The following is a 24,957-nucleotide window of genomic DNA, read 5'->3' on the forward strand; positions in this document are numbered from 1 at the left end:
CATTATCCTGCTGGAAGTAGCCATCAGAGGATGGGTACATGGTGGCCATAAAGGGATGGACATGGTCAGGAACAATGCTCAGGTAGGCCGTTGCATTTAAACGATGCCCAATTGGCACTAAGGGGCCTAAAGTGTGCCAGGAAAACATCCCCCACACCTTTACACCACCACCACCAGCCTGCACAGTGGTAACAAGGCATGATGGATCCATGTTCTCATTATGTTTACGCCAAATTCTGACTCTACCATCTGAATGTCTCAACAGAAATCGAGACTCATCAGACCAGGCAACATTTTGCCAGTCTTCAACTGTCCAATTTTGGCGAGCTCTTGCAAATTGTAGCCTCTTTTTCCTATTTGTAGTGGAGATGAGTGGTACCCGGTGGGGTCTTCTGCTGTTGTTGCCCATCCGCCTCAAGGTTGTGCGTGTTGTGGCTTCACAAATGCTTTGCTGCATACCTCGGTTGTAACGAGTGGTTATTTCAGTCAAAGTTGCTCTTCTATCAGCTGGAATCAGTCGGCCCATTCTCCTCTGACCTCTAGCATCAACAAGGCATTTTCGCCCACAGGACTGCCGCATACTGGATGTTTTTCCCTTTTCACACCATTCTTTGTAAACCCTAGAAATGGTTGTGCGTGAAAATCCCAGTAACTGAGCAGATTGTTAAATACTCAGACTGGCCCGTCTGACACCAACAATCATGCCACGCTCAAAATTGCTTAAATCACCTTTCTTTCCCATTCTGACATTCAGTTTGGAGTTTAGGAGATTGTCTTGACCAGGACCACACCCCTAAATGCATTGAAGCAACTGCCATGTGATTGGTTGATTAGATAATTGCATTAATGAGAAATTGAACAGATATTCCTAATAATCCTTTAGGTGAGTGAATTTAAATATGTCAGTGCCATTGTTTGGTCTTATGATGCACACCAGTCTTTTTTTTTTTTTCTAAGACACGTTTATAAAAGCTACGTTTATAAAAGCTACTTAAATGCCCTAATTGGACTAAGACCTAATCCTGGCTTAATCTAAGACCTGTCTGTGAAGCCAGGCCTCAAAGTAACCAATTTGAGACACTCCTCGTGAAAAAAAAGTATGCTATGTATACTTGCAGCCAGACTAATTGTCAGTATACTTCAAGTATATTAATGATTAGTTAACTTGAAGTGTGCTATTTTGGATAATTTTTTTTGTACTAAGTGTATCTTAGTTATAATTAAATTGTACTAAAGTATAACTTTAAGTCTATTTAGTGTACTTTTTGATGCTAAATTGAGACAATTTCAAGTATACTTAATACACCTTAAGTACATGCGTATTTTCATGCTTGATTAGTGATATTAAAGCGTACTTTTTTGTATTACAAATTAATTAAGAGTGTATTCCAAACAAACAAGAAATATAGCATAAATATATTATTTTTGAGTAAAAATATACTTTCTTCCCCAAAGCTGAATGCACTTGTCAGGGTCATTACAATAAATAACATGTAACTTCAATACCACACAGATACACATAATGAACTCAAACTGTGTTTATTAAATCCTCACATGGTTTTAGCATTGAAAAACAGAACAAAATGCACCATGTTTTCAAAAAAAAGAATGCTGAAAGAAAACAAAATTGAAACATTGTGGAACAGCAAGCAAACTTCAATTTTTCTTGCTAAATTGCTCATTGTTGCACTTGCGCCTGAAGGCCGCTCGCAATTCCGACGGAGTTGTGTGTGGAAACTCCACAAGAACAGTGTCTGTTAACAAAATAAAATAGTGAAGGTCAGAGGGCATGTTCATACAACTTTTACTTTTACTTGTAGAGATGCTCAGCTAAATATATCCTCAACATTTATATATCAAGAGTCTCACACCAATAATCTATTTGCTGTCCCTCTGCAATCACTCAAACATAGATGTGTACTGATTAGGTCTAAGGACAAACATGTCATTCCACTTCCAAACAAAATTGAAAGAGACTAAAACTGACTCCTGGGGAACTACTTCTGCAGATTTACTGATGTCAACGCCAATTGTTGTTTTTAAGCTTTATTTCTTCCTAAAATTAACAATAATATGTTACGAGTTTTTGATCACTGATTATGATATAATGTATTAAAGCAGTGTGAGTGAAATTAATTTTTTGGCCATGCAATATAGACAGTGTTTACTTGGCTGTACTTGTGACATCACAATCCAGTAGCTGAACTTCCTGTCCAGTAGATCACATTTTCTTGTGTTCATATGGTGTGCTGTTGGTATAAAATTGGATTGATCTTTATACGTTGGACCTCTCTGTGACTTTGTATAAATGTATTAAAAATACTTAAATCACAATTAGCCTTTTGTGCAGAGCATATACACTTTATTAAAAAATGGCCTTTCAATGCATTTATCATATGTTTTATTACTTTCTGAAAGTAGCGATTAAGTGAATTGCAAGCATGAAGAAATACACTTAAAAAAATCCTAAATTTAACAAAGTATATTACAACTTCAGGTTATTTAATAATGTACTTTGAAAGTATACTTTCAATGCATTGTTACAATGATCATTTTAAGCACATAGTTAAAAAATATGCATAAAATATATTTAAGAAAAGTGCAAATAAATACACTTATAAAAAAATAAACAGAACTTTCACTTCAAGTATATTTATGTAAAATATATATTTTTAGAAAATATATTAAATTACAATTATTTTAAAGTGTGTTAAAAATTGTATTGTGAAAATAGTCAAAAGTATGCTGCTAATATACTTTTTGTATATTTAAAAATAGTAAATTGTTTATTAGTATATTTGCAATGTACTATTAAAACAGGGAATATATTACAAATACAATAAAGTATACTTTTTTTCACTAGGGCAGTGACGTTGTTAACAGCCAATTACATGTGCTCACCTCAAATTAACCACACAAACGACACAATGTAGCTGAGTCAATACACGTATACATATTTAATAATATATTTCATAAAGATAAGTAGTATTTAAATTTGATGATTCCCTCAGTCGTGGTCTCCATCTCGGATTCATTTTTCAAAGATTGTTTTTCTATTAAGGACATAGTGAAAAAAATGTTGCTTAATATTTTTAACAATAACAATTATCTTGATGGAAGACCGCAGAATTTTATGTTCTTCAGAGACTGACTTCAGACTGGGAATGCATCTATGATACCCCAAAAAAAATATCTAGATAAACAACTCACTAGATCTTGAGATGCATGAGTCCCTGTGCAATATTGACATTTGAAATGGATTGTGGGCTCATATCCAGACTTGCTCCATTCCAGCAGACACCAATGACATTTGGCCTGTCCTCCTCCTCATGGGAATGGCCCTGTCAGCCATTTGCAGCTCTGGAGAAGCATCTATCTAAGAAATAAATCTCTCTCCCCCTGAAAGATATGAAGTTATCAGCTGATACATCTTTGTCTAAAAATATTAGACACCAGGCATGTCTACTGTTGTCTTTCTGTTACTGCTGGCAAAGAGTTGTACGTCCCGCATAATATCAGGTGTTGGATTTGATTTAGATGCCTGACAATTTCCTGCATGATGTGTACTTGGACAGCAAGGTTATGACCATATGATCTATTCACAGCTAAGTCACATTTGTTTTGTTCTGCAGGTCAGTGGCATTGCATCCAACACAACCGAACAAATATTGAGTTCATGTCAGTATAAGCAAATAAAGGGTCCAAGGCAGCATCATTACACTGATTGGTGCACATTATTATTAGAGGCAAACGCATCAATATAACTGAGAGTGCATAGACACTCCTAATTAAAGGGATAGTTCACAAATAATTTTTAATTCTCTCATTATTTACTCACACTTATGCCATCCCCAATGAACATGACTTTCTTTCTTCAGATAAACACAAACAAAGATTTTTAGAAAAATATTTAAAATAGTCCATAAAATACAAGAGAATGTGTGCCGCTTGATTTACGCGTGAAAAATAAAACACTGGGATCGTGACGGAAATCCATACAACCCCAGCAGATTAATCAATGTCTTCTGAAACGATATACTGTAGGAGTGTGTAAGGAAAACACTGCTGCCAGTCTACTGTCATACAAGCGTTTATGGCACTTCACACCTCAAAGCACTTACAGTGTACTGTATGTCATGCGTCACAACGTCCCTTTAATTAACGTTTCAATAACAGTTAGTAAATGATGAGAGAATTTTCACTATTGGGTGAACTATACCTTTAAGGCTTAAAGTCAAAACAAAAGATTGAGCAATCTTAAAAGGATTATGCAAAATGTTTAATTATTCTTAGCATGTATATAGATAGAAAGAATGATAGAAAGAAAGAATGAAAGAATGATAAACAATAGAAAGTATGACTGACAGATAGATAGATAGATAGATAGATAGATAGATAGATAGATAGATAGATAGATAGATAGATAGATAGATAGATAGATAGATAGATAGATAGATAGATAGATAGATAGATAGATAGATAGATAGATAGATAGATAGATAGATAGATAGATAGACAGATAGATAGACAGTTAGACAGATAGGTAGATGATATAGATGTGCCCCTGTATATATGTCAATTGTATACCTTACAGAAACATATATGACTCTGTGATTGACCAATCAGAAGAAAGTATTTCAGAGGACAGAGAAATACATTTTAATAGCTTCAGTCCCACAGTGTGAATTGTTTGTGCTGAAATTCAAGCTGAGCCTAAGTGAGACAAACAGCTTTGAGGCTGGATTTCTCACATTATCTCTAAAGTAAACAAATATCTGTCAAGGTTTCCCAGGGAAACTATTATTCTCCATTGTCCAGCAATGCCAAAGACATCAAATCTCTGTCCTCAGGCTTATGTCTATATAAGGATCTAAGGTATTGTGGCATCTTTAGACCCAATTTAATTTATTTTCCAGATTTCAAAAAGTTTGAGAGAACACAGGAAAGTACTAGCCTACTGAGTGTGATCACGCTCTATCACACTTCTGAAGACACATCAAACTCCAGACCGAACAGAACCTCTCATTTTGTAAACGCAAAAAAGCGTCCTTGTTTATGTGGGTAGACAAGGAAGCAGCAGAGTAAACATGTCGCAAATGGATGGTGATCACCGCTGGATGCTCGTGGTTGGTCGCTGATTGCTTTCCTTCTCACGCTCCTGAATCAAAATGTCAGCCAGCGTGAGCGGGCGCCCATGCTGTGTGTAATGATAATTAGGACAGCTCTGGTCTGTCTCTGTAACCAAACATCATGAACCAGAAGGCTTCTGCCATGAAGTTACACTGAAAAAATCAGGAACAAAACATCTAAACATGCTTTAAACAAGATTAATTCACTTGAGAATTATGTACGATTCTAAAACTTGTCTTTAGGGAATACGTCTTGAACATTTTTGCATTTTTTAATTTAAATTGAATGTACTCGAGTGTTTCTTCTTCTTCTTCTTCTCCTTCTTCTTCTTCTTCTTCTTCTTCTTCTTCTTCTTCCTCTCCTTCTTCTTCTTCTTCTTCTTCTTCTTGTTTTAAGCATAAACCGTAAAAAATGCTAGATTTATGTTTAAAACAACAAACCAACGCCATTTCATTTAAGTGACTTTGTCTAAGATATTTCTCCTAAAATTCTTTAGGAAAAAAAAAATAAGCTTTGAATAAATAAATGTTAACTTATCGAAAGTTTTTGTTATGCTCACAAAGGCTGCATTTATTTGATCAGAAATTAAGTATCAGTAATTTTGTGAAATATAACTACAATTTAAAATAACTATTTTAATATATATATATATATACATATACATATACATATATATATATACATACATATACATATATATATATACATATATATATATATATATATATATACATATACATATATATATATATACATACATATATATATACATATATATATGTCACGATGTGGGTTTGTGTCCTGTCATGTTCTTTGGTTCCCTGTCTTGTTCATTAGTTTTCCCAGGTGTTTCTGATTTTCCCACGCCCCCTTGTTATCCTGTTAGCTCGTTTGTCCCTGATTATTTAAGCCCTGTGTTTCTGCCCTGTCTTTGTGAGTTGTTATATGTTTCAGGATTAACGTGAGTGTTGGTTTCCCAGTGTTAAGATTCTTGTTCCGCGTTCTGAGTTTCTGTTTGAGTTTATTTAAATAAAGCGTGTAAACTGCGTTTGGATCCAGCCTCCTATCTGCCTTCAACGCACCGCGTTACAGTATATATATATATATATATATATATATATATATATACACACACACATATATACACGCATATATATGTATATATAGGCTATATATTCTTGTGATGGCAAAGCTGTTTTCCCCCTTTATTGTCACATGATCGATTCTTCAGAAATCATTTCAATAATGCTCAAGAAACATTACTTATGTTGAAAACAGTTGTGCAGCTACATATTTTTTTGAAAATATAATATATTTTTTTAATTTATCAATGCAAAAGTCTTAACCGACAATAAGCCATCGTACAGTACAATGCTCATATAGTAAGTGGGAAACTCTTCCTTTTACCGTACATTAACTTACATATACTTACAGTGTACTTACCTGTCAAATATACTTATTGAATTAAAAAGATCAGATTTCAAAAGCCTCACACACAGAATCCCTGAACATCCAGCAAACAAGCCTTTCCGATGTGGCTGAATCCTGGACGATAAACATAATATTGTATCAAGTGTGAGCATGAAAGGTTTCCTCCAACAGCATCACTGCCATTATTACAGCCCTGAATCCTGTGAGTGTGAGCCGAATTTTCTCGCACGGTGCAGGCAATGCAAACCTACCCTGCGTCCACAAGGTCACTGAACAAGACCAGCTGACATCTCTCTGTAGTCTTCCCAACAGGGGATCACACTTGGTCAGAGACATCATTTCATAGCGCAGCATGACTGACTTGGAAGAAACCTGCAAGGAATCCAAAGCAGCCGAAAAGCTGAAGTATGTCTGATGTGTACAATGGCGTCCTATCTACCACAGCCGCCGAGATGCCTTGAGCATCAGGTGGCAAAGCAAAGCCGTCTACAGTTTATTTAGCCGTCCATCCATCTATCAGCCGATCTGAGTTTTTATTTTTTTTAAAACACCACCTCTAATCAGTTTTAGATGTTACGTAAGACATAAAGCTGCTGACTTTAAGTTTGTCTGCAGAAAGTGTTGGTTTACATGGTGAGTCACAAAACCATTTTCACAAGTACTCACTGAGCATATTCACAAATTTGATGCTGGGGAAATTAGAAAATCAGGCCTTACCAAGCGAATGTAATGACTTTGCTAGTGTCAATATAATCTGCAAGAACAACATCCATTGTGTTATGCAATTCATGTCAAATTCATCTTAGACGTTAGTTCGAGGAGGAGGGAAAACAACATGACTATTTAATTTACTTCAAAATTAGCAGAGATTAAAAGTAAGATGTTTATTCCATTTGTAACACAGATCAAGAAGGGCGTCTAGTTGGAGGACATCAGAGGCCACTATTAGCTTTTGTCTAGCATTTTCTTATACACGAACTTCACAAACTATGTAGTTTATATCACTTAAAAATGCTTAATTCTATAAGCATGAGAATGGTTCATTAAAAAATAAAATCATTTACTCACCCTCATGTCATTCCAACAGGACACCCATTTCCATCTCAGAGTAAAAAATATAAGGTAAATGTGAGCAAAAGTTTTAAATAATAAAAGTTTTAAATAAGAAATAGTTACATTGTGAGGAATATAGTCAATTATAGTTTATTTTCTCTTTTTTTGCCACAGAAACAGGCTTCTGTACAAAACTGACTTTCTTTTATGGATCACAGTGTTTTTTTTATTTTTTATATAAGACAAATGGACAGTGACTAGTGGCTGTCAATACAAATGCACCAAAATTAATCAGTATTAAATTATATTAAAAAATATATTTTTAATATTAAAAGTCATAATTGTTGTAAAATCACATTGAAGAAAGAAGCTTGTATAAGGACTTTTGGGGTCGGTGAGATTATAAAATGTTTTTGAGAGAAGTCCCAGATCAAAAACAGAGAAATGTTATTACAATTTAAAATGGCTGTTTTATATTTGAATATATTTTAAAATGTAATTTATTCCTGTGATGCAAAGCTGAATTTTCAGCATCATTACTCCAGTCTTCAGTGTCACATGACCCTTCAGAAATCATTCTAATATAATCATTCTGATTACTATAATTATGATCAATGTTGAAAACAGTTGTGCTGCTTAATAATATTGTTTGTGGAAACAAATATTTTTCATGATTTTTAAATGCATATGATGATTTTAAGATACATTTATGCAACATTTTATGATTTAAAAAGCATCTATTTGAAACATAAATCACGTGCAACAATGTAAATGTCACCTTGGATCAATTTAATGCATCCTTGTTGAATAAAATTATTTATTTCAAAAGAAAAATTCCTACTGACCCCATGCTTTTGAACAGTAGTATATAAAAGAGCCGATATTTTTTCAAACAAAGGTCAATCTAAAAAGAACTAGTTTTCAGCCCATATTATCCTAAATGTTTGGTTTGGTTTATAAATTCATTTTGGTGCATCACTAGCTGTCAAGCTCCAAAAACAAACTCTGGAATATCACATTAAAGCATGAAATGTCACAACCAGGCTTGAGACATTGAGAATCAACGCCAATAATGTCATCAATGCAGAAAGAAAATACAGCTTTGTGACAACACCAATAATAGAATTTTCTCTTTTAGGTGAACTATCCTTTTTCAACTCAAGAAATTGCTCATTCTTTTGCTGCATGTTCTTTCCAATTTAATCAATTGGTTGCTACTATACTTAACAGGTCTCAATAAGATGCTCCCCACTGTGCTCACAAGATCAACCTCACAGTTCTCAATTCATTCGTTCAAATTAGTTCACAATTCAGACCATCCAAGTTGTGGCGAGATAAAAGGCATGAGTGCCATTAGAGTAGAAAGGAACACACTGATGAGTTACGATTGTATACGTCTCCACGTGATACAGCTTGAGACAATCTACATAGTGTTTTTGTGCAGCATTTTAAAATTGATTCTCCCCGGCTGAGAGAAAAAACCATTTCAGCGTGCCGCAGCCATTCATTAAACTGACCTCTGTTTGAAGCCTCTCATGAAAATGGAAGTAGGAACGGCACACCTAACTTCAAATATATCAGGTCTGCGTGATAAAGACTTGGAAATGTATTCATAATCAAATCATACACAGTAGGATGCATGTTAACTATAGACTCACTCCTTCCATTACTCCAGTCTTCAGTTTCTCTCATTTGGCATCTATGCCAAAATCAGTTTGTCCTTGGTTCTGACCTGTTGGCAACTGATGTAAGTTGCTGGGAATGATGTGAAGAGGGTAGAACTTCATAAGCAAATGTCTTCCCTTCTGAATAATGATCAGCCCTGTGCTAACATGACTCTAAACATCCTGCTCTCTTTTGAGGGAAGGGATCAACACAGCTTCAGACCGCCATCTGGACCATTGGACACAGTTTGCACCCTTGTTCAATAAAGTCTCATGACAGCTGCAACTGAATCAGAAAATAAACTGCAGTTTCACAAGTCACCCACGACTTGGAACGAGAGGCAGAATAGGCTGTTTGAATGTATGTCAGTCTAATATAGTCTGTATTTTTAGCATGTTATTGGTTTCCGGCACCTGGTGTTCAGAATAGTGAAGCTATTGAACTGGAAGAGAGTTGATTGCAATGCTATTTTTATATACAGGTTTGCACTGACAATGTTTCAGCAGGTTGAGTGAGCGAGTTCTGTGCCTCGCATTGAACTAGCGTTGTCTGATTCATGAGTGAATCATCTTTTTAAGTTCTTTTTAATGAGTGTGTTAAAAATGTCGGAATCTGTTAGAGCTGTTTTTAGTGTTATTCAAAGAGTATCGACATACTTTAAAAGACAGAAAACAATTAAAATTATTTTACTACAGTTCCTTTTTTTTAAGGTTTCTTTACAATATTTTAAACTTCTTTGTACCCTTTTGGAGATGACATTGCGTACCTACCTTATCTGACTCACTTTATTATCACACACACTACATTGTAAAGGTGATTTTTTTTGAAGTTGTAAATAAAACAGATTATTGGAGTATGTTTTACAAGAGAATACTACCTCAAAATGTCATGTTTAAATCAACATTACTTGTCACTTCCTTGTTATTAAAGAAGCCACTCCTGTAGCTCAATCAAACAGTAGAGTGTTTTGGTTTGCAACGCCAAGGTCCTGGGTTCGATTCCCCGGGAAAGCAAGAACTGATGAGAATGTAAATGTGTACCTCAAAATGCAATGTAAGTTGCTTTGGATAAAAGCGTCTGATGAATGTAAATTGCAGCATTTTTATGACATTATCTTTTATTAGCAATATCTTAGTGAAAATTGTTTCAGTGTCAATCCTACATAAAATTATTTTCAGTGTACTGGCAATAAACTTATATAAGCACAAATTACAAGTTCTGTGCATAATATTTGAGCCCGTTCTCATCCTTTGGCGGCACATGTGACGCCATATGACAAAATGGCGAAATACTACGCACATGGCACCCTTTAGCGTGAATATAACACGCGAACCCAAGGCGTCATAAAGTTGACTGGTATCCTTTAGCGTGAATATGAGACGCAGACCCTACCCCACACCTAAACCTACCCATCACAGTGCGTGTTATATTGACGATAAAGGGTGCCATGTGCGTAGTATTTCGCCGTTTTGTCATATGGCGTCACATATGACGCCAAAGGATGAGAATGCGTTGAATATTTCATATACAAATTGCAGCATTAATTGCTTTTGGCATAAGCTTGTGTCTACTTTCTCTAAACACTATTTTCAGCTTGGCTAATTGTTCTGCAGAAGTTGGTATCTTAGGTTTGGGTTAGTTTAGGCTAACTTAACCCTAGCTATATTTTATAGTAGATAGAGTAGTTTTCCCAACACAGCCCGTAATAACTTGAATAAGAGAGTGTTTATGCCAACTCAGAGCATACCTCTCACCATCTGTAACCCTCACACTGACATTCAATGGTGAGATTGAAGGTTAATTAATGTAAACCTCATGCAAAATAACGAGCATATGCATTAATCATCCCTTCTGTATTTAATAGGCTTGCTTTCTTGAATTCCCTGTGCATCAGACAAACAAATGACACTCAACTAACTTCAAGAGGAAGTAAACACATTGAATATATTACCATTGTTCTCTTTTGCACAACATTTGCACACATACTTCAGACAGAGTGCAGATGTGGACCTCCCCACGGGCTGGGGTGTCAGGCCAAATTTAGAGCAATCAAACCTCTTATGTTTAGGAGCACCTGAGGTCTGTCCTCTGTCATTATAGTTGCTGGAAGGAAAGATACTGAAGATGAAGTAGACATGGGGACACTTATACGTGGCCCCAAGAATTTAAGTTACATTAAATGAATAATTAAGTATAAAATATTTAGTAATTAAAAATGTAATAATTGCATCAAAGAAAATAAAGCAGCATAAAACTAATTGTTAGATATAAATATAAAAGATGTTAGGTTTCAAGTGATATATATGTGAAAAACTATATTTTTAGTGAAAAAAGTGTTTAAAATGAATGCCAGGTGGTTTGACATTTTGTTAGTCAGGAATAATGTACATCTAGCCAGCTGTTATTGCAAAATGAACCCAGACAGAGTGATCATAAATTATCGTAAATAATTAGACGCAAAATATTGATTTTAAGGAACACTGTAAAAAATATTTTCTTGATTTGGTATCACAACATTTTTTTCTTTTCTCAAACCAACTTTAATAATAATTTATTTACATTGCTCAGATAGAATATTATTTTGAGTTTCTGTTGATTAAATCAATCTCCTTCATTTTATTAGCTACATTTTTATTTTATTTTAATGATCTTAAAATTTTAAGGCAACCAGGTTACTTACTCCATAAAGCTATGCAGTGTTGTAGACAGACAGTCACTGGGCACCGTAAACAAACAGCAGACAGTTTTTACAGTTCCTCCTGAACCATAACAACGAGCTTATGTTGCATTCACACATCATAACCATCATAACCATAAACGTAACCAGACAATGGCTGTGCTCGAAATCACTCCTTAAACCCTCAATCACTATTCCCTGCATTATGGGTATTCTCTAGCCATTGACTGTACATCAATTGTACACTCATTATCGTGGTGCATTATGGGATTGGATGAGTGCACTCGACAACGTCCACTATGGTTTCGGGTGCCACTACAAATGGCTGTCCCTCAAATAGGGCCCTGTTTCAGTGTATAGGGGACGATTCCGAACACAGACAACACTGTAAAATGTAACAAGTTGACTTTACTTAGAAAAAGTGAGGAAACCGATTGCCTTAAATTTTCCAAGTAAAGTATTTTATTAATTTTTAGTTGGCGCAACTTAATAGCTTTTGTATAGACAACTTGTTAATCAAGTATACTCAAGTAAAGTTGACTCAAAATCATTGGTTGTGTTAACTTCTTATTAGAGTTCACATTACTAGGAAAAAATTAGGAAACTGATTGCCTTAAAATTTTGAAGTAAGCTGAACTAAACAAATTAAGTTAAGACAAAAAGACAAATTTTGAAGTAAGCTGAACTAAACAAATTAAGTTAAGACAAAACGACAAAACTGAACTCAGGTAAAACATTTTTTATTACTCATCAATTGTCTTTATGCACTACAATGTACTAAATGTCATTCAGACACCCCTAAATATGAAACAGTTTTTTGTTAATGTAACTAACAATTTTAATCACAAAAAGCACATTGTTATTCTTGTTAACCCTAAAGCAACTCAAATGTGCAGTGCAAGTGCAACTAAAAAAACAGCAAAAAAAAACTCTAATTATGACTGATGAAAGCATCAACATTAGGGTAATGCAGGAAAATTGACACTTTAAAACAAAAAAGTTCCATTGGAAAAAATGTTAAACAAAAGTATTTAACAATACAACTGTTATAAAACAAGATAAACATTTTCAACCAAGGTTGACAAGTGACAATTTAGAAATGTTTTGTGTATTTTACATATTTTTTGCAACCACAAATTTAAAGGGATAGTAAAGGGATAGCCACTAAACTGAAAAAATCTGTCATAATTTACTCTCCCACATCTCGTAACAAACCTGTAAGTTTGGATAGTCTTTGAAACACAAATACAAATATTAAAAATTAACCAGTTAAGCGTTTTATGTCCCTCTATTGAAAGTCCAGATAACCCTAACTTAAAAGATCTAAAAAGATTGTTAAGATGTCTTTATGATTTGTTTTAAGACTAGACCCTTTCTGTTACGGGTTTGAAACAAGATGAGGGAGTGTAAATTATGACAGAATTTTCAATCTGAAACAACATTTACTTACATGAGCAGCATGTTTTTAAGTGACTGTAGTTTAGGCTTCAGGAATTTGTGTCCCAGAGAAAGAAACACTCTCTGAATAAAATCAAAGGTGTTCTTGAGCTGTGGAGGGTACTTCAAATTGAGCGCATATATCAGCCCAAAAAGTAGGCACATGGCATCCGGAAGGTTTTGAAGTTCATCCATAACAATGACTCCTTCTAGGATGATTGCTGTGTGTGAACCCTCTAAATGCAGTGCTTGTGAAGAATCCTGGGTTTCTTCAGTCATCACAGTTATAATCCCAATGGAAATCTGGGGTGTGTCGCAATCACTGTCCTAATAAAAAAAGAACAGAAATATTAAAATTCTGGTTACATTACAAATAGGAAATCTCACAAATGTACATGTAACTTAAAGAATCAGGACCATCACCTTCTGTTCTACATACAACTCAACTAACAGATAAACGTTAAAGTACTGTGTGAAAATTAGACCTCAGAAAACAATGCACAGTACTATGACGGCAGAACAAACACACAAGAAAATGTACAATTACATTTGAAGAGTTTGTGTCTGGTCTGTTTCTGGGATAGTTGAATGAAGCATAATTGAATGGCTATATGTGATGTATGTGTGGGGGATTAGTTTAGAATGAAATATACAGAGAATGGTACTTGCCAATATGGTTTTGAAAAAGTCTGAGGTGTCTTCTCCAAAAATGAGGGGAAGTCCACGAAGAACTGCTGTGCGATTAGCAGTGATGTCAGTGCCCTGGAAAACCAAATTAAATTTAAAATTAGTCGAATAAACTACTTTAAAATGAAGTGATGACTGCTCTGGAAAAAAGTTTTATAACATAGAATTAAATTTTATGAAATAACAGTTACAGAATTTAGTTTAAGAAATAAGCATAGACAAGCTTACCACAGACTTAATTTGCTTAAGAAATTCAGAAAGTTTTTTTCCAACTGCCCCTTTCTTGGATTCAAAAATTTCCAGAAATCGAGCTGTATGTTGATCAAGTGCTGTGAAAAATCCTTGCTTGAGGTTTTTGCTTGTGATGCGAATAAACTCTGCATTGATCTGTAAAAGGAAAAAGAAAAATGTTATATCTATTAGGCTTTTGGTTACTGTGTTATAGGGATACTTGAAAATTGCCTTATTTACTCACTCTCGTAGTATCCCAAATGTATCTCTATTCTTCAGATAAACGTAAATGTATATTTAGAAAAAGAGTTCATATGGATTAATGTCATGATCACTGTATAGTATGTGCTTTTAAGAGCTTTCACATTCTTTCATACTCAGAGATGGACTATTTTTTTAAGAATTTTTATCTGAAGAAAGTCATATACATCTGGGATGGCATGAGGGTAAGTAAATGAAGAGACGTCTTTATTTTTCGGTGATGTAGTTTAATTGTTACTTACTTGACTTTCTGTGAAGAGTGATGGCCATCTTTGAAGAGTCTCTTTTACTGGAGGCTCGATCTCAACAACCTCTTTTCTTCTCAAGGAAAAAGTGGAATCCATGAGCTGTGATATCAGGGTGGAACTCGGATGACATTTCTTCATTTCTTCCACAAGTTGTAAGCGTTTAGATTCCATGCTGCAGTCATCCTCACCAGAAGGATAATTTGGAAGAAAATTGATTTCAAATCGTTTAGGCCTTTTAACACTTCTCAAAGGATCTTGGCTTCCCCTTTTCCCTACGTTCATAAGAACATCTGTGCATCCAGCTCGTCGTAGCTTCGTTCTATAATTTCCCATTTTAAATTTGAGGCTGTTCTTCCATCCGTTCCATCCAGTGGAGGAACCTGGTTCAGTGAGGCATGGATGTTTTTTGACTAGTGAAGATGCAACATCATTGAAATCGTCATCACAGGGATATGCTTTGAAGCTGTACATACACTCAGCAAGTTTTTCAAGAATTTCGTGCTTCATGTCCCTGGGAACTTGCATATATGTCTGGTCTCTCATGTACAGAAGGTTTCCTTGGCGCAATCTGAACTCAATATCTACAGGAAAATTGGGGATTTCAAATGTCTCTGGCCACTGAGCCTGGCGTACATGAGATGGCCCTTCTTCAGAAGACAAAGATACAATGTCTGTGTCAGCTGTACTTGGTGTAGGAGATGGTACAAGAGAGATCACCTTTAAGGTGGGCCTCTCAGGTAAATCTGCAATGTCTGTGAGGTTGATTAGTGCATTGTTAAAATCAGCATCTTCGTACTGAAGAGAAAACTTGTATGGAAGACCTAACTTCTCTTCAAGTTCTTCCATCAATGTGTCCAAAGTTTGTGGTTTCCTATGCAGCGTGATTTTCCGTATGTTATTTTCATTCACTATCACTCTAAGTATAGTTCTTGTCTCCATTGTGTCCAGTGAACCTAACAATGAGAAAAATCAATTACTTTTACACTTGAGTTCTCAATAATAAAGGGATAAAAATGGAAATTCAGTTATTTACTCACCCTCATGTTGTTTCATGTTGTTTTAACCCTGTATGACTTTCTTTTGCTGAACATAAAAAATGATATTTTGAAGAACGTTGGAAACCAAACACGTTCAGGTTGCCATGGAAGTCATTAGGGAACTGAAACTGTTTGGTAACAAACATTGTTCAAAATATCTTTTGTGTTCAGCAAAAGAAAGTCATGCAGGGTTGAAATAACATGAGGGTGAGTAAATAACGTAATTTTATTTTGTAGGTGGACTATCCCTTTAAATGTTCAATTTAGCAAAAGATAAAATGTTTCGCTGTAACAAATGTCCTGCCCTGAATTTTGTATGGTGCCAGTGGAAAAGGGTCATTCAAATCAAACAGCTTAGTGACTTTCATTTCTGATACATGGCTGCATAGTTCATAGGACCGTAAATGCTCAATGTACCACGCTGTCTGTTGTTTGCATACAAACAAAATGTCAGTGTTGATAATGACAATTTTTACAATTTGTCTAAAATCAGGCAGACATGAACTTGCACCAGCAGACAGAACCATATCAGGACTGTAGTTGATCCCATCAATGCACACATTAGATGTGACAAAGACAGTGCTTTGGGTAGCAAAATTCTGCTGAAGTACGTTCTGTACACTCTCAGGAAAATATGAAGTCAGTGTAGATGACACTTTGTCCATCTGGACTGAAGGTTTAAAAAAGGATGACGAGTCCATGTGGTATGCTATCATTCTCTGATGTCGGACTGCCAGAGTTTGTGTGACATTTTTGAAATTTTTTGTGTCACGAATGATTTGTTTGAAGAATTTATGCTTGCCTTCAAAACGCATGGTCCAGACATCTCTAAGTGGCCCATATGTCCTTATTAGTTGTGGATAATGTTCAATGTAGTGGTGTTTAGGACGCAACATGAAATGAGGAAATACTTTTAAAAGCAAACCTCTGTGCTCTGAAATTTTAGCCTCAAGAAAATCAATAGTATCATCCGTAAATCTGAAGGATATCACCAGTTCTAGAATGTCTTTCAAAAGCATTAAAATCTCCCATGTTGCATCATTTTCTGGGATGTCAAAGCCAATCATTAGTGGAAGAAGTCTTACAAGTGCCCAGTTTTCATGGGCATTGCCCCCAATCGTGCCTCTTGAGGCAAATGTAGTTGGAATGACCTGAGGTTGATCGGTCTTGTCTATGAATTTGTATGGAAATTGTTTGATTGTTCTGTTCACATACTCAAGGGTGATGTACTTTTTGTTGATTAAATCATTGAGGCACAGTGACATTTCAACGGGTATGACACCCTCCAAGAGATCATGCATGATGTCAGGTGGAAAGCCACTGACAGAGTGAAAATGGTCAAGCTCATTTAAAACACACCGGCCTTTTACACCATACTGTTTTACCAAATTTTGGTCTTTTAAAACTTCTTCAACTTGCCTGTCATGATTCTGCTTTGTCCTGGGTTCAAATCCTCCTGACAGTACGTCTTTCTGCTGTATTTCACTCTTTTTCACCATGCAAAAGCGGCAAGGGTGTTCCACAATAAAACTCTCTTGAAATCCTGCCAAGGAATGAGCACCAAGATTATCTGCAGATACATTGAGAACAGTTCCCTTAACACATTCCCCTAACTGCTCCAAAAAGACACCATGTTTCTCCAGAGTTTTGAGGTCTTGTACAAGAGGGTGAAGGACTTTCTCATAGCCATATTGTTTTACTGCACTAGCCTTGCATAAGAGTGCCAGTTGAATTGCCTGAAGAGATGACCGGTGTTTAGATGGAAGATTAGCAAGAACCCAATAGACACTGAACATCTTGTGTTTCTTTTTTGAAGTGCCAAGAGGATTGGCAATCTCAAATTCATCAGTGTACAGGGTAAGCAAAATCCTAAATTTCCCTGCCATCAAAAAATCATTCTCACGATAGTTAGTGCTGTCTTTGTAAGAGTTGATCCCAATTGCATTGTTAAAAGGAGCAAGAACTTTCTCAAAGACATCAGTTCTGTTTAAAAGCACCTGCAGCATGTTCAGAATTGGCACATAAGTAAATGATTGTGAGTCTTTCCCAAGTTTATATTCTGTTGGCACAACTATTGGAAACTCTTTTTGAAAATATGATGCTCTTTTACTGATTGTAGAGAGAGACTCACCAGAATCAGTCATTTTCAAGATCAAATTATTCTCTGTGACAGCTTTCATGATGTCTCTCAAAACAGAATCATTATCACGGACTCCATGTTGATCTAGAATCTGCTGTATGGCATTACGCAAAAGGGGCTTTGACAGAAGAGATATCTGATTAATTTGTTGAATTACTTCCTGTACTGCTGCATCAGAGATATGCAGAATGGTTTGCATCTTAAGAAAGAGCAAGCCTAAATTACGTTCTAGTTGATTCTGCAAAAGATCCAGATTTTGAGTCTGGTCCTCTTTTTCATTTTCATCTTCGTCAAATTCAGTAGAATCCATTGACTCATGGTAAGATGTATTTTGTGTAACATCTTGTGGTAATTCTGCAGCTACATTTTGAATTTCAACTGCAATGCTAGCTTTTAACTTCCTCTGACTGCTTAATTGGTGTTCTTTACATTTGTGAGCATTAAATGTAGAATAAATTCTGCTCTCAAAATTGCAGTCATTATATGGGCACTGAACCTTTTCATTCTTTTTTAAATGCTGACGCAAGTGGGTGAAAAACTCAGATTCTGTACAAGGTTCCTTAAATTCACAGAGTAGACAGTGAAATATTATTGGAGATTCTTTTGATCCACTTGTTTGTTCTGCATCAATATGTTGGGAATGACTTCTTGTTAAATGAACCTTCAATGCATTAAATGACTTAAATGAACACAAACAGTCTGCGTGAAGACATGGAAATGGTGTAGTTCTGGTGTAGCTTCCATGTTTTATGCGATAATGCTTCAATAGGAGAGCTCTCTTTTCACAGGAAAAAAAACAGTACTTACATTTCCATTGCATGTCTCATCTCACAAAGCAAGCTCTGCAAATGAAGAAAATAATATTAACATACACACTTTTTTAATATACGGCTTTGTATTTTCATTTATAAATCAATATAGTGTTCAAACATTTAAAGTGTGGGGTGGGCGATATGGCAAAATATGATATCACAATTCTTTTCATGTTGGTTTTACTATTTTGCATTATAGCCAAACGAATTTCCATATTTTCAAAAAACAAAGCTAAAAACAAAAATAGAATAGCAGACATTTTAGGCCAAAATGAATGATAATAAAAAGCTTAGTAATTGTTTTATCTTTGTTAATAAAAAATAGGAACAAAGATACACATTACATATACACAAAATAATATACAAATGAAATAACACCCTATACTTTGGCTTGACAGTATACATTAATAATTTATTCTTATTAAAGCCACTGTATTTAAGTCAAGAGGAGTGAGTAATTTTCACTGTCTTTTGTTTTATTAACATTAAAAGAATAGTTCTCCCAAAAACAATTGTGGGGCAATTGTATCATGTACTCTTCTGTTGAAAATTAAAAGTTATTTTGAAGAATGTGGGTAACCAAACAGTTGATGGTCCCCATTGACTTCCATATCATCCTACTATGGAAGTCAATGGGGTCATCAACTGTTTGGTTATCCACATTCTTCAAAATATCTTATTTTGTGTTCAGCAAAAGAAAGAAATTAATACAGGTTTGGAACAAAATGAAAGTTAGTTAATGATGACACATTTTAATTTTTGGGTGAACTATCCCTTTAAGAAAAAGGCGCATATGCCGTTCATTATTAGACTGCTGTCACTTAAAGACCTGCACGCTTCTAAAATACATAAACGCATCCGATTAAATTAAGTTCACTTTTACTTTAGACATAACCAACTGTGTTCATGAAAACATTGTGTATATTTCACAGTATTACCGCAATAAGACGCGAAATATAAAGTTTAGTAATCAGGTGCTGTTAAGTGGTTGATGATGCACTCAGAAAATGACATGCGCCCATTTCAGAACAGCACGCAAATTAAATGTTTAACCGGCAAGGCTTTAAAGCACAAGCAAATAATTAAAGTTTGTGAATTGCAGTGTCCCGTGAGTGTAACTCCTGTGTGTTAACATCTGAAGTAAATGCACGTCGAGTTGTAACTTTACAGTAGGCCTATAGCCAATGTTGAGACTGTGGCGCCAGAACTGCAAATGATTTTCGCTGTAGCACGACACTACTATATTTCTTCAAAACAGATCGTGGAGAATTTAATCCCACACCCTTAATTTGAAGTAATCCAAAAGTTAAAATATATTAATTATAGCATTGCTATATTGCTACATAATTATTGCAACATTAAAATATAAATCAGTAAAGTTTTTTTCTCAGTCTACATTATACTCACAATAAAAATAAATAAAACATAAAAAGGTTCCTTGATTGAAAGCATGGACCTAACGATTAGTCTAGCGATTTGCAAATGCTAGACTGCTCATTACGAAGCACAATCCAACACAATCCAAGAATTTGATTAAAATAACACATCCAATGTTCATGTGTAACGCTAGTTTGTTTAATCTGTTTTATTTATTACAAGATCAATTATGTATATTAAGCAATTCAGACATTAAAATAAGACAAAAAAGCACTGACTCACCTTTCCATGTGCTTTCCTCGTCCGAAATAATGGTATTACGTTTCCAAATCGGCTCCGCCTACTGGTAGAACTGCGCATGACCACTCGAAAATGTTCAAGATACTTATTATTTTAAGTAGAGGGTAATTTAATCTATTGAGTTTAATAACTTACTGTGCTAAAAAATTGTCCTTACTTTATCAAACTTAGTAAGGTCAACAAACTTATTCAAAATAAGTTTTATTCACTTAATGTTATTAGTAAGATCATCAGTTACATTTTACAGTGAATGACTGTGTGCGAGGTGTGTGCTTTTATGCCAGAGCTGATTTCTGGTGCTGATTGTGAACGGGTGCAGACGGTTAGTATTCGGATGAGTGAGATTGCTGTGTGGCCGGGACATAGGAGTCTGGTGAAACCGTGACAATACTGAAGTTCTCTGGTTTCATTTTACTGTAAATAGTTGATGGCTAAGGCACAAGATGGCACCACTTGCGTTTGAATGAAACATGAGAGAGAGCACGTCCATCTGCGGTGTGATACGAGAGACATAAAAGATGTGCCCACCTCAAATACTTGGATGAGCACCATTATTCCGCATTGCTAGTATAGACGATCATTATTGAAAAATGTACCTCCGAATGTCAAGACCGACCAATGACAATCAAGCAGAGAGCAGTGTAATAATGCAAAGGAGCACATCCATTTTTAAGCGTGGCTTAAGTGTTTTAAGTGGTTAAGCATCCAAATACATTTTGGGGCCATTGCGTTCTATTAGCCACAATCTGAAAGCACTACAAAACATTTCCGTGCACTGCTCCACGGCTACGCTGCATCCATGTAAATGCTTATAATCCAACACAGAACTGAGAGCAGGCCATCTGGGTAGGATGTGCATCAGTAATTCAGATGGTGGGAGTGAGAATTAACATCAAAAAATCACAGATGCAATACAGTGAGCTGTGATAGTCTTGCAAAATCTTGTCTAAAATACGAGATGCTGCTTCGTGCAGAAACAAACCTGCTGGAATCCTTTACGACTTCATATGGAACATCTACAGGTCTGAAGCCTATACTGTACCACTGACCTCACATCACATTGAGTTCCTACTGTCAGGTATGGGTTCTCTTGTCCATTCGTCTGTAGTTAAGCAATGCTAACTTCTCATTAGGCTCAATAGAGGACAGTGAGCACACCTAACAGAACACAGACAGCGTTATTTTAAGATATAATTACATATATACCAGGCGCAGCTCTAGTGCGTATGGCATGTGCTAATGACCACTCAAGGAGGAACATCCAGGTGTATAACTCTAATTATGGTCTCTAATAATAAAACAAAAAGCATGCACCACAATTATCAAAGAACACTGTGTATAACAACAGTTTAGATGGGCAAAGGATGCCGGGTCACATACGTGACTTTGCACGTTTGGATGTGAAAGTTTGATTCTAAAACTTTACTAGTAAATCTTGATTCAGTTAATGATGTGCTTACTGAAAATGATCAACTACATTAAAAGTGGCTCATGGCTGATCATTAATCTTCATATTTATTGGACTGTATCTCCGAAGTACTCTGATAACTAGCAGTAATTCTTTATACTTGTTGTTCAAATGGAAATTGTTACAGAGGCAGGCTTGAAACAGTAAAAAAAAGCAACCACTCAGACACCTTAGCAACTGTATAGCAACGCCCTAGCAACAAAAAACCTGCTAGCAAGCACTCAGAACGCTCTAGCAACTGCATGGCAATGCTCTAGCAATCACAACAATAAAATGAATATTTGAAATTAATAATTTGTCTGGCTTATGATAAAACTGTGAAAAAAGAGCAACCACCCAAGACACTTGAGCAACTACATAGCAACATCCTAGCAACCATCCAGAACACTTTAGCATGACGTCCACTTAACAACCACCCAGAATACCCTAACAACCACCTAACAACATGTCCGAACACCCAGGCAACTGCATAGCAACACCATAACAACAACAAAAACTAATTAATGAATGAAATTAAATTATTTCTCATCCTGCAGTGATAAAAGCAACAACATAGAACCCCTTTGCAACTACATACAACACCTTAGCAACCACCCAGAATACCCTAGCAACCACCTAACAACCTGCTAGCAACCAATCTGAACACCCCAGCAACTGCAAAGCCCTAGCAACCACCCATTATTACTTTATTATTGTTATTATTATTATTATTATTATTATTCAAATGTACGTCAATTTTATTTTACATTATTATCATACGATTCCAAATACAAAATCACTTTACTTTAAGAATTGCTTATTTTATCCCATCAGCAAACAAATCAAGTCTTATGATATGAATATATACATATATTGGTAGTAAAGTACATAATTGTGTTATTTAGCTTTGAAACACTGGCTACACTGTGGCTCCCAAGAGAGTTTGTTTGTGCCTTAAGGGAAGTTTATAAATAATTTTCTTTGTTTATCTGCACTACCCAGGCCTTTCTACACAAAAGGCAATTTTGTGTGCTGGACATTCCCTTACTTACCCTTTAACACTCCCTGAACATGGGGTGATATCAGTATTCAAGCTGCGTGCAGAACAGATTCCACTATATACAACGACTGGATTTTGCCAGTGTGGAAGTCTCGATGTGCGGCCTTCAAACAGCAGCAAGTGTGGTTTACTCAGGGGGAATAAGCAGCATTTGTCCTTCAAAAAAACTAAAAAAGCAGCATGTAACCCCATGACAAAGACTGTAAACGAAAAGCAAAACACCCTCGCAATCAACCCTTGTTGTTTCTGCCTGGCCAACACTTGCCAAAAAACAAGATTATCATAAAACCGAATGATGCATCTTCTCAGGAGCAGGGATAATTTAGCAGGTGGGAGACAAACAAAAGGATACAGATGCTTTTATTTTAGTGAGACAAGCAATGTCAGCTCTTTAGTTACCACCTTGGATTTACAGGCAAATCAAAACATAAATAAAACTATGGGTATTACTGCACATTAAAATCTCTATAATCCTTTGTAAGTTACCAAGACTCAATGAATGTTGCTGTTATAATGGAGGAACAACGGTGGGATAATTACATTTATTGTTTTTGCAAATGGACTAGTCTACATTGCAACCTCTAAAATTGCCCAGATTTTAATGAACAATTTAATCAGAATCTACATGAAATTACTCAGAATCTTTCTACAGAGTTACTGTAATACACTAGCAGTGCTTTAACAAAGACATCAAACCTCACTGTGTGGGATCTAATGAGCACAGTTTGATTTGCTATTCCCACAGGAATCAAAACTATAACTTCAGAAAAGCAGATTATAAACTTTAAGTTAAAGATAGATTGCTGGGTATTCATTAATTATTACATAATGATATAAAAAAGCACCAAATGCATCTGTGATACAAATAAAGACAATGACCTTAAACAGCTGTCCACAGTGCTCATATGGCAAGTATATTTTCCAATAAAATATAAAAATGATGATTTCCACAAAGTGATGTGTTTGTCATTGGAGACATGCAGTAAACCCAGAACGGTTCCTCTGGGACTCACTGATTCAGCTTCATTTGGCTCCTACAACAAAGTCTTTAATTAAATGATCACATTTTCTGAGTAGGAGCAACAGATATTGTAGGTGTTACTTTAGTTTTTTTTCGTTGTGTTCTTTCAGAAAAAAGGTTTGTTTTTTCCTGTGGACCTCATTAATAAAGCAACCAAAACAGAATTCTTAGTCCCAAAGCATTTGGATTCACCGAGTGCAAAGTAGAACACAATGCATTTCAGCAGCAGCATTACATTGATGGTTTATATAGAAATACAATAAATACATACATAAACAAATAATGCTCACCAAGGTTGCAGTTAGTTGGTAAAAAAATACAGCAAAACAATATTGCAAATATTATTACTATTTAAAATATAACTATTTTAAATTATATTTTCTATTGTAATATATTTTAAAATGTAATTTATTGTAAATATAAATTCATATATTAATGTAATGCTGCTGAAGGGGACGTGTAACTCGGCGGATATAATGAAAAACAAAGAATTACATTTTTAAAAGAAAACAGAGGTAAGAGCTAAGTTCTGTTTCTGTGATATTTCTTGTTTATTATATCAGTACTGTAAGTCTTAGCGACCATCGCCATTTCTGTTCATTTCTATATTTTTTAAAAAGGTCAAAGGAATGAGGCATAAATGCTGTTTATAAGATCCATAAAAGATGTATAAAAACTCTGATCTCCAACATGAACAAATGCCACTAAACCAATCCTGATCATGTGGAAAAGAAATAGAAAAAGCAAATGAAAACTCAAATTCTTTCAGTGGACTTCTGAAAGGATTTAAAGCTTTGCTTCAGGGTTAGTGAGCACCGGCCGTCTCACTCCGGCTGTACGGACTGGCAGCTGTGGGCTTTCAGGAGGGAAGCTGGTGGCTTTTGACTAAATTATGCAGCGTTAGACTTCAAAATGCTTCAGGCTCAATAACATTACTGAGAGA

The 24,957-nt window shown here is 35.4% G+C and overlaps 1 protein-coding gene across 1 annotated transcript in view; it reads right to left on the minus strand.

Moving 5' to 3' along the window:
* The window catches only part of LOC143756656 (sterile alpha motif domain-containing protein 3-like), a 42,942-nt gene extending 22,424 nt beyond the window's left edge, over positions 1-20,518 (minus strand). Inside the window, exons 1-4 of the mRNA XM_077247217.1 lie at positions 20,469-20,518; positions 14,815-15,773; positions 14,309-14,467; positions 14,059-14,155 (exon numbers count right to left, since the gene is read on the minus strand). Coding sequence (XP_077103332.1) covers positions 14,059-14,155; positions 14,309-14,467; positions 14,815-15,759 — 1,201 coding nt within the window. The 5' untranslated portion in view covers positions 15,760-15,773; positions 20,469-20,518. The remainder of the gene's footprint in view (positions 1-14,058; positions 14,156-14,308; positions 14,468-14,814; positions 15,774-20,468) is intronic.
* Positions 20,519-24,957: the final 4,439 nt, after the last annotated feature.

Source organism: Siphateles boraxobius, unplaced genomic scaffold (genome assembly GCF_051911475.1).
Source record: "Siphateles boraxobius isolate OS27281-9 unplaced genomic scaffold, OSU_SipBor_1 3, whole genome shotgun sequence".
NCBI classification, from domain to species: domain Eukaryota; kingdom Metazoa; phylum Chordata; class Actinopteri; order Cypriniformes; family Leuciscidae; genus Siphateles; species Siphateles boraxobius.